The sequence below is a fragment of the Diadema setosum genome, chromosome 8 (genome assembly GCF_964275005.1).
Source record: "Diadema setosum chromosome 8, eeDiaSeto1, whole genome shotgun sequence".
Lineage (NCBI taxonomy): Eukaryota > Metazoa > Echinodermata > Echinoidea > Diadematoida > Diadematidae > Diadema > Diadema setosum.
In genome coordinates this window covers 32,900,812-32,911,932 of record NC_092692.1, presented here as the reverse complement: position 1 = coordinate 32,911,932, position 11,121 = coordinate 32,900,812, and the positions used below count along the sequence as shown (strand labels likewise).

General features: G+C 38.4%; 1 protein-coding gene across 1 annotated transcript; it reads left to right on the top strand.

The window, feature by feature from the left end:
* The first annotated feature begins 4,520 nt into the window (after nt 1-4,520).
* On the top strand, nt 4,521-5,711 carry LOC140232210 (melatonin receptor type 1B-A-like). The gene has a single exon (XM_072312347.1). The coding sequence runs from the start codon at nt 4,521-4,523 to the stop codon at nt 5,709-5,711; it is 1,191 nt and encodes a 396-aa protein (XP_072168448.1).
* Nucleotides 5,712-11,121: the final 5,410 nt, after the last annotated feature.

Below are 11,121 nucleotides of genomic sequence, written 5' to 3'. Positions count from 1 at the left end.
AGACTTGTAAACACGAATGTCTCAATAAACATGTGGTTTTTTAGAAGGGATCATTTCATTATAATCTGATTTCAGTGAAAGAGATAGGTCCTTTGAATTGCTCTTGTAAGTTTTATAATCAGTGAAGGAAAATGCAAAGGGATGTACTTTAAAGCACCTTCATATCCTGTGGAATATACTACTCTTTTGTCTCACTGTTTTATTTTGTTGTCTTCTTTTTCTGTACGTATGTGTATTTCACAAGCTGTTCACGTTTTGTGGTCTTCATGATAAATGCTGAATGTTATCCTGTAGTCTTCACTTTTGGAGACCAAAATATATCAAATGCATATTTGTTTATATATCTTATTTTGGAGACTAACATGTAATGATATAGTACTTAATAGAATCTGAAGTGATCATATAAAGTGATGTTTTTATTTATAGTTATTTAAATGTTTTAGATTATTGTTTAATGAGGATGTTGGGATTCTCAATTTATTTTTTATCATTACATTTAAAATATACCAAGAGATTGTAGTGGATGCTATTTTAGGCACTGAAACAAATAAAGATTGTAAGGGTGTATTAAAGTCAAAGGAAAAACACACTAGAGTAGCCACATTGTAATGAGCCAGGATAATAATGAGCATTTTTGTTAATCAGCCCTACATGAGGTATATGGAGTTCAAAGATTTCTGTTTTATGATTCTGTTGCTCTTCTTTTAGACTCGTGACATTGTAGTATTTTGTAGCTCTTTGTGGTAATCGTAGAAGATTAGTATGAACAAAGCAAAATGGAAAAAAAAAAATCATTACAGGTATTTACCCATCCGCAGCTTGAATTTTGACCTAGTTTTTATTGTGAAGATCTAGATGGAGATGTATTTATATGTGAAACCATATTTTCTTGAGGGCTGCTTGGAATGTGGACATAAATGTGGGGCTTCCACTAGAGTTTGTAGCACAGGTTTTATTATGACATCATCTCTTTCAGTATTGGAGGGAACGCGTGTCGGTTTAACATTTGTACTTTATATATGATGTATTTATTTCCCTTGAGTTCTGCAAGTTCCGTAATCCGTGTATGTAACATGAAGCACTTTTGTTGTTGATTTTTGTTTTTAAACCTTGAGTTCTGTGTAAGTATACTTATTATACTTCCCATTTTGAAGATGGGTCAATATTTTGGTGATATAAAATGTTATTATCGACTGTAATAAATACTGAGCTACAATACAAGACCAGAGTGAGAACTTAGTCCATTTCTTTTTTGAAGATACGTGATAGTTTTATATGTGGAGTTGCTTACCACTCTGTGGTAAATTATGCATATAAAGGGACGGCATAGTTTTGGTTGAGATGGAGCACTGAGATTTTAACATTTTACAAGGCAAATAGAAACCACCTAATATGAAAGAGCATATGATTTGAAGAAGAATCAAAAGTTTATTTGACGACAGTCGGTTTTGCATGGCTAGGATATCCAAAACAAAAGTAAACAAAACAAAACAAAACAAAGTGATACTAATAAAGTATGGTACTCATAGACACCTTTTATTAGCACCACTTTGTTTATCGATGTCTCATCCAATTTCAATACCAATATCCATCAAACTTTTAATTCCTCTTAGCATGGTATCCTCTTAATTGTTTCATATGAATTGTTTCTAATTCTCTTGCAAAAAGTTAAAACCTGAATCCCCGTCTCAACCAAAACTATACCATCCCTTTAAAAGTGGGTGACACAATAACCACTAGTCACTGTAATAAGCCAATTCACAGTTCCAATCCGAGCCTAGAATGTGCAAATAAATGTCATTGCAGACCTACTCTTGAAGTGGATTTGCAACTGAGGTATTCAAAACCTGGATAGGGCTTGATGACTACTGTGATATAAATGAACCAAGTGCAGATTGGTATTTACAGGTGAATGTGCATTCTTTTCAGCAACATTCAACAAAAGTAATTCATGCAGCATTGACATGTAAATTTTTGAAGACTATTCCGTTTTTTACAAAGTCTATGGTTGGAGAGGTCATTTGAGACTACGCTAACTGTGAACTGGCTTGTAGGATGAGCAAGATGGGGGCGCCCTACCCGTGCAGTCGATGATTTCTTGCACTTCCCACTGTATTATGTTCCACAAGCTCGACACCCATGATTGACATGATAAAACATACATTTACTACTCTTTGTCACTCAAACGCCATATGAAAAGATTCATTGCAAAACGGAGTTAATTCCATTCGGGTTACTATGGCATATTTTTAGCTTGCGCAACAGGAGTTTTACCATTTGCACAAAAACCCTTCTCGATTCTTGACTTCTACAACACAGTTTAATTGGGTATTATTGTATTTGCACCGTGTATCAAAAGAAGAGCCGCCGCCACTTCAAATGCGTGTTATCACCGGTAGCCCTAAGTAGCGTAATTGCTATGTTGATGTGATAACATGGTCGAGCTCATCAACACACCAAATCAGATTTTTATCGAATCTATCTCTGCACCTTTCAAGGCTCATCGATCGTACGTTACGCAGGTGTTCCCGATACCATCGCAAAGAATGTCTCTCTGTTTACCGTATGTATTAAGTGAATCGCTGTGAGGTCGCCGATCACTATAAACCACGGTGTTGAAATGAGTTCCGACGCTATTTTTGTATATCTTTAAAAAAAAAAATAATCAAAAAACAAATAATAATAAAAAAAAAATCACAACACAATCATTACAATTTTATTCGTTGTAACAGTGCTCAATGTTCATGCAATAAATGCTGGACAAAGAGATAAAAATTTGTGAAAGAATGTTGTAATTCGCTTGAAAGTGAGATCCACCTTATAGTTCATATTGACTTGAGTAGGTCCTACAGATTAAGTTGATTTAAGCGATCAAAATTATACTGGTTTCATTTAAAAGGATGCAAGCACGAAAGTTGCGAAATTCCTACAAATGTACGTTGTATTTACTTCAAAGCAATTGGATTGTGTTTACACAACGGCATCATCAACTACGAATATCTCAACTTGAGCATGTGGTAGAATCCTGACCGGTATTGGCAGGGTCGTATGAAAACCAATATTTAAAATGTCGTACAGGAATTAATTCACTTGTACATTAAAGTGATATTGAGTTGATGACGTATTTGGCATATTTCATATCTTTGGATGTGCGTGAATTTTGGAGCCCTTGCAAATCATTTGAAAATTCAGTATTAAACGGGAATGTGTTAATGGTATTGTGCTCGTGCGATTTCCGATGATTCTGCCGATTGTGTTTAGTGGAATATCTTCCGTGTCTGTTCATCACACCGCCAACGATATTTTTGGTCATTCTGAAATCAATAAATGAAGTTGAAAAGCGTACTGTACCCGCTTTACATTCAAGTCCGATGTCACTGCTATATTGGGAAAATTATACGCATTATCTTCAGTTTCGGACAGAAATAGTATTGACGATGCCCAAAGTAATTGCACGGTTTTGATCCTCTCCAGTAAGGTCAGCCCTGACCAGGGGACTTACTACCACTGATTTGGTGGTCTATATCTTACCTAAGTTTTTCCTCCAATCTTAGAACATTCCGCCATGGTGGTCAGTAACAGATAGTTGTAATCCTTTTGTTCAACAAGGGTACGAATAGCAAGGTAAATACATTGTGGATCTCAGTGCTTGTCCAGGAAAAAAAAAATGTGGAGGTTGATGGCAAAGGTCGTGTTGGCGGCAAAAGTCTCGGTATGCTGTACAACTCGGATATCAGACCAAACGGCTTTTGATGACCAGAAGCTGTGAGGTACGACGGCGTGGTTACGAGTATAGAGACCGTCGATTCGTCTGTGATTTGATAGCGTCGAAGGCGCAAGTTTTCACGAAAGGAGCATGCTTTTACGAGGATAGGCATGATTTACAGCGTTAATATCGACGGTCAAGCCCCAAAACATAAATACAGCAAGAAATCTTGCATAAACTATAAATGCTGCATCACAGAAGCCAGTAGCGGTGAGTTGTCGTCGACAGTGTTCTTACGAAAAGCCTTGGCCAGGGAGGTAATCTCACACCTCCCTGACTTGACTACCAAACCCAGTTGCTGAAAGTGGTGGTGCTCTGAGCAAAGCGTTAAACTAAACCAAGCGAGTACACGATGACCGACTCCAGTGGATGAACCCTTTTTATTACAAAAGTAACATCGACTTTTACATCGATTTGCTGCTGCGTGGTAATATTATTATCAAGACAGTGTGCTTTTCTTAAGCATAAGTCTCACTGCGTTCGTGGAGGTGAAAGCTATGGACAAGTCCTCTTTACGGGATCCCGTCGGCCAGGAGAGAACTTGAAACCCTCGTCTTCACCCGGAATTCTTTTAAGCGGGGATGCGGGAGCGATGTACACTTCGAACCTATTCCATTATCTCTTGTTTCTTTGAACTTTTCTTCAAGCCATTCTTTCTCATCATCATCCTTGATTAGTCCAAGGAGTTATCTGATAACCCCTTGATTAGTCTAACAAGAAAGAAAAAGCAACAACAGCAAAACGTGACATCATAATGGAGGACGCTCCAACATCCGTGATTCCTCCAAATAATGTAACTTATGACCGGGATGATGGTACATCGACGCCTCATTTCTACATCGCCGGGACGTTCTGCCTCATCGCCTTGATCGGTATCCCTGGTAACGTGCTGGTGATGCTGTCAGTATGTCTGTCGAGGTCCCTCCAGTCCGCCACGAACGCCTTCCTCACCAGTCTCAGTGTCGCCGATCTCTTAACCTGTTCCTTCCTACCGGTGCAGGCTATCGCACTGCTCCAGGAAGCTGAGGGTTTCATTGTTCCAAACTGGATGTGCGTTGGCGTCGCATACTCCAGCTGCGTGTGCAACATTAGCAGCATGCTGCATCTCTTCATCATCGCCGTGACGAGATGTGTATTCCTCACGGATAACAACGCCATGAAGTACGCGCACCTGAGGACGAAACGGAACGTGTCCATTCTGATCTCCATCGCTTGGGTGCTGCCCTGCCTGGTCTATCTCATTCCCATCTTCGCTGGAATACGGAAGCTCGGTTATCATGACGTGTTGCGAGTCTGTCTCTTTCGGAACGAGGTGAATACCATTACTCGTTTCTACATCGCAATAGTCGCTGTGACATATTCTCTGACGCTCATATCCATCACTGCTTGCCATCTCCAGATATTTCTGTCCATCCGCAAGCACAACCAGAAGCTGATAGCGTTTGCAACCCCGGTGGAGCGCCCGTCGAATAATTCTAGTACTGCCGTCGATCCCCGCGAGTTGGCTCCGTTGTCGTCGGATGGACGAGATCGCCGTGGCTCTTCGGTACTCGACATCGCGCGGGAAAAGCTGAAGAGCGTGTCGCTGGAAAGGCGTCGTCCTAGCGCCGTTTCCCACATCGGACTGGTGCTGTCGCGGGAACTGGAGATCACAAAATATCTCATCTACGTTGTTGCCGCTTTCATCATATGTGTCTTGCCCATGCTCGCTTGTCTCACCACCGCCAAGTGCTACAACAACTACCTGACGTACATGATGATACTGCTGGTTTTTAACTCTTGTGTTAACCCGTTCATTTACAGCTTGAAGGACCACACTTTTCGCGCAGTTTTTGGCGCACTTTTGAGATGTCGCCTGTCCGAAATCCCACAGCGGTTCTACTGGCTGAACAGAAAACCTTCAGTAACTCTTCAGAGATACTGGATCACGAGTCAGAAGTCTTAGACTGTGGTTTGATTGTAAACAGAGTTGGTCTCCAACACGGATGTTTTACCTCTCTTTATCTCGAGAAATATTCAATGGGTTATTCCCTCTTCTCATTATTAGAACTGCGGAGCAGAAAAAAAGCCCACAAAAATAGTTTTCAACCCATCAGATGGATTTCAGATGAAAATATAATGCGCGCTGAAGTGCATTCGCAATTGTTGACAGTAGGGCATATATACTAACAATAATACGTCTGTTGAGAATGAGAAAGGCGTTAAAATGTCTCGAACACTAATTTAGTGGCAACTTAACGCCCTCACTACATTGTATGACAGAGAAATAAAGCGGCTTAAAATAAAAGGTTAGTGTCCAGGGTCCGTTTAACCTTGTGATCTAAGATTATGATCCACACGTGCGATATGTATAGAACTAATATTGACTAAGAAGCAATCTTCTTGGCTATTATTTGGTAACCTGAAAATTTGCGTAATACATTTAGTTGAATCCCACAAAATGATTATGAAAGTATAATCCTTTGTCAAAAGTTTAAACCGCACAAATAATAATGGAATACAGGAGTACGATGAACAATAGACGTATACACTAAAGCCCGACTTACTGCCAATGTAATGCCAGCCACGTAGGCGGGTTTTTCCTGTCAATCAGAAAGCTTCCTGTCTTTGGCATTAAAACTATTATTATTATTATTGTTATTATTATTATTATCATTATTATTATCGTTATTATTATTATTATTATTATTATCATTATTATTATTATTATTATCATCATCATTATTATTATTATTATTATTATTATTATCATTATTATTATTATCATTATTATTATTATTATTATTATTATTATTATTATCATTATTATTATTATCATCATCATAAGTGTCTGAAATTAAATAGGTTGTGTAAGTGTAGGCCCTTGTTGGAAAAGCATAATCCATGAATTTGAATACGTCAGTAAATTGACCTATCGGTTGTCAACGCGTATATAAAAAGCACGACTACCATAACACGTATCAAAGGGAATTATTGAAGTGATAATGATCCCATAAATCGTGGCTGGAAGGAACATCTCAGTCAAAGCAGCGGAAGGGACGAACTGTTAGCATGTACCTCTACGTTAAAGACTGCTGAAAGGGGGTAAAATTCGAGTTGTTTATACTCTTATTTTATTTCATCTCTTTTTACACGATATAGATCAGAAAAAATGCTCAGTTGATCACGCATAACCACTAACTTCCCCTAGACCATGCCAGAAATTACTTCTTCCTGGATTGATGTTTTAATAGTCTGTTCTTTGAAACCCTGTTGTAACATTGTGGCGTAAAATATGAGGGCGGGCTGCACTCGCCCCTCCTTTTGATGCAGTTTGATGCTGAAATGACATTGTATTCTCATAAACCATTGCTGTTGGAAGGCAGATGTGTATTATTTCTTTAATCTATTTAGATCTTTTTCTTCACTGTATACAGAAATGTTCTGCAACGACCTATACATTGTATCAATTCATGCGTCGAATGTTTGTTTTGAACTTAAATCTATAGCATACCTAAAGCAACAAATATCAATGTAAAATTTTGAGTTTCAGTTTCTTTGATAATGATAATGATCTTTGCAGGGCTGCCAACATTGGAAACTACTTGAGAGTGAGACTCCCATAGGCCAATGCTATAATTTCGGAGTCAAAATGAGTGAGATCAATAGAAATGCATGCAAATGAAATAAAGTTTTAGAGTGAGAAAGGACCAAAATGAGTGAGTCTCACTCTCAATGAGTGAGAGTTGGCAGCCCTGTCTTTGGTGTCTAGGTTCATACAATAATAATCTTTCTAGTTAGCATGTGCGATATACCTATACAAAAGGAGACACTTACACATATACCTAACACACGGGCTTATCTCAATTCAAAACGAGTCTCATCGAACCGCCATATAATTATGTAGTAACAGTCAGTCTTGCCGAAGTCGAATCCAAATGGACCAGAGGAAATCATTCACCTTTAGGTGTGTATTTCGACCTGGGCCCAAAACTTGTTATCAAGTTGTCATAGTTGTCATAGTTGTCATAGTTGTTATCAGCTACTGAAATCCTTGCATCTGATTGGCTACGAGCAAATTTGTCACAGAAATGTGGCAGTTGTAACTGATTACAAGTTTTATGAAACGGAACCCTGCACAACAAAATTATTCTCAACGTCGCTATGGTATTCATGCAGGGGAGGATTACGTGCAGTTGACTGTATGTAATAATTCCTGAACGCCTGGACTAACAGAAATCATTCCAGTTACCTCTACCATCTTGTTCACTCATGGTACATGATCAGTTGAACAGTGTACAAGTAATCAGTAATCGGCATTGTGTGGACACCCAGGTCCCTTTCATGAAGTCATCACATCAAAGTCTCTATATAATACATAAATCTCAAAATGGCCAAAGTCACTCGTAACCAAATATAATTGTAGTTATGAAAGACTTTCAAAGAGAAGTAAAATCCATTTCATGAAGTCTCTCACAAGTGTGCCTTATCTACCTGGGGAACAGGGAACAGAAGAGGACTATGATTGCCTGTGTGGTATAATATAAAATAGGAGAAAACAATTAAATACAAATCAATGTAGTGTGTTTGTTTGTTTGTTTGTGTATGTGTGTGTGTGTGTTGTGTATGCATGCGAAGAGTGTGTACGGAATAGGATTTGTCGAGGGAGGATAAGGGGGGGGGGGGGGGAGAAAGAAAAAGTTAGGGGATATAATAGGCCAATGCATATATTGAAGGCTTCTACCAATTTTTCAAGAAAGCATTGTGTAATAACTGCTCAGAATAGTACACTTGTATTTGATGAACAGCGGCATGTTCAGTTGAATGATGTTGTTGTACAGTCACAAGGAAAGCAATTGTTCTAAATTACAAGAGTTACTGCAAAATAAAGTCAAAAGCAACAAGAAAAAATATATATATCAGAAGCTCTATAGATATTGTACATGTTCCAAAACTCATGGCGGATATGCAGGCCTATGTGCCATTAAGCTGAATATGGTAAGACAGTGTTTGATATGGGAACTGTTCTATAAATCTTATGCTATTCTTTCATCACTTCACGACAAAAGCAAACACACAACCAGAAGTAGTTCATATCACAGTACTACACAATGACAAGCCATCACAAATTCCATCTCGGCCGGTTTTCAAGGTTGTGGGAGGTTTATTTTTTTTTCTTCATTTTCTTCTCAATTTCAATCACATAACATTAAGGAGAAACAGTCGTTTACTCTTAACAAACTCTGCTTTTCCATTACATTCCTCGTAAATTCACTACAGCTTTTTATCTTAGAATCCATCTCCCCTTTATCGCATAAGTATGTTTATCACAACAGACAAGTAGGTCATCTATGCCTCGTACTTACAAAATTGCTGATGCAGCAATTCATGTTTTTTCATATCTCTACCACCTACAGAAGTTATACCACTGATTAAGTGATGCATCTATTCTAGAAGTCAATATTTGTTTTATGAATATGAAATTTTGCATGAATTGATTATTTTGCATTAACAGATTTTATCATTGTTCATTGTGAGGAATCTTCGAATTCGCCCTGTTGGGCGACAGGTACGGCAGGAAAGGTTGTATTGGTGCACAGTAAGAGTTTTGCAGATTACCGTGTAGCTGGTGTGAGAGTTCCATGCAGAATTAAAACAAGGGTTTCATAATGGAACAATATAATTTGAGCATACAGGAACACACTTTCTTGCATACTCCAATGATGTTACAACTCATGAAGAGCTCAGTGCTTTCACTGACATTCTTCAGAAGTATTACAATTAAATTTGTCTTCCCCTTTTTAATGCGATGAGTCTTGGAACAAACTGATTGACTTAGCAACTTCATCTCACTACGGTGAGACCAAATTATACACACTACAAATAAATTTCAATTTCTCATCAGCAATTCTTGCGTGGATCTCTACATGAGTTAAAACTTGAGTTTCCGGAAGGTGCACTCTTAAGAGCCTGCCAACAAATAATAAAGTGCAAACTTTATCAAATCCTTGGGTTGCCCGTCAGCCATTACAAAACAAAAAACTTAGCCCATCATTGAAGGTATAAAGGAAGACTAATGTCGAAAAATATTTTGTGGGTTTCACCGATTTTGGGTCTCTCACTGTCCGGCATGGACTTACTTGTACCTGCCACCTTTGGGATAAATTGAATGATCACCCTTTACGGACAAGTAAAGAAAAACAGACAAACAAAAAACAACCCTGCTCCATCATACAATACATTTCCACAACCCTATTTCTTTCCTGAATATCACTTATCAACCATTACATGGAGTACAGACACAAAAGGACTCTGTGACACGGTGGCTTGTATGAGCAGAAAATGAACATGAAAATAGTGAGATGCAATACCTAGCTGGTTTGAAAAACATGAACACAACCGACTCGAATCAGAGTGCATCGCTCACCAATACAACGACACACAGCTCACTTTTGTTACAAAATACACGGAGGTATTGTAAAGCAATATTTCTTGACTTAAAGCCAAAAGGCTGTATGTAATCCACTGCATTTTAACCTCGAATAAAGCAAATTTCTGATCAAACAAAGTACATTCACTGGTCCCATTGAGTGTGTGTTATAACAAAGAGTCCGCACTAAAGAGGCACACACCTTCCGGTAGGGCTACAAGAAGCAAAATTTCTCATCTATCAATCTGGAATCATTCTTTTTTTTTTTCAGACCTGAAGAAGCATTGTTAAATGAATTTTCCCTCCATAGATAAGAATGGTGACATATTATATAATAGTGGCTACTCCTCTTGTATCCATTTTGTAACTCATGACATAAGCGGAATACTTATTTTATGACTTTGGTTTAAACCAATATATCCAGTATTAATCAGTATCAATCAAGCCAGTATCAATCACAGAACAAACACTTTACCAAACCATACAAACCGTGATCTACATTATATGCTAGTCGTCCATGTTTTGTCTTTACCTAAGGCCTACTGATCATTCGGCAGACGGCAGACCAGAGATCCAGTTTTTAGATTTTCTGGGAATTCCCCCCTCATGTGAACATCACTGAGAATCGCCACTACTATCTCATTATGTCACACAATACATGGTACAATGCATCAACTTACGTACACAAAGATATTCCAGACAACTAAATTGTGCCTCCCACAAGCATGAGGGGAAGGGGAACAATGTGAATTTGACACTCTTCTGAATACTCCCTGCCTCCGAGCTGCTTGGTGAAAAACTGTCCAAATTGCCTTGGTTCATACGAACACAGGGAACCCCACAAATAACAGGCTCGCTGATGAGAAGGTAAACTCTTCTAAGGAGGTGAATTCATCAGCGTTGATTTTTTGTTACTGTATCTAGTTGGTCATTTTTCTTGATCAAT

Bases quoted from the DNA above. Each gene is read 5' to 3' on its own strand.
- LOC140232210 (XM_072312347.1), top strand. From the start codon at position 4,521: ATGGAGGACGCTCCAACATCCGTGATTCCTCCAAATAATGTAACTTAT.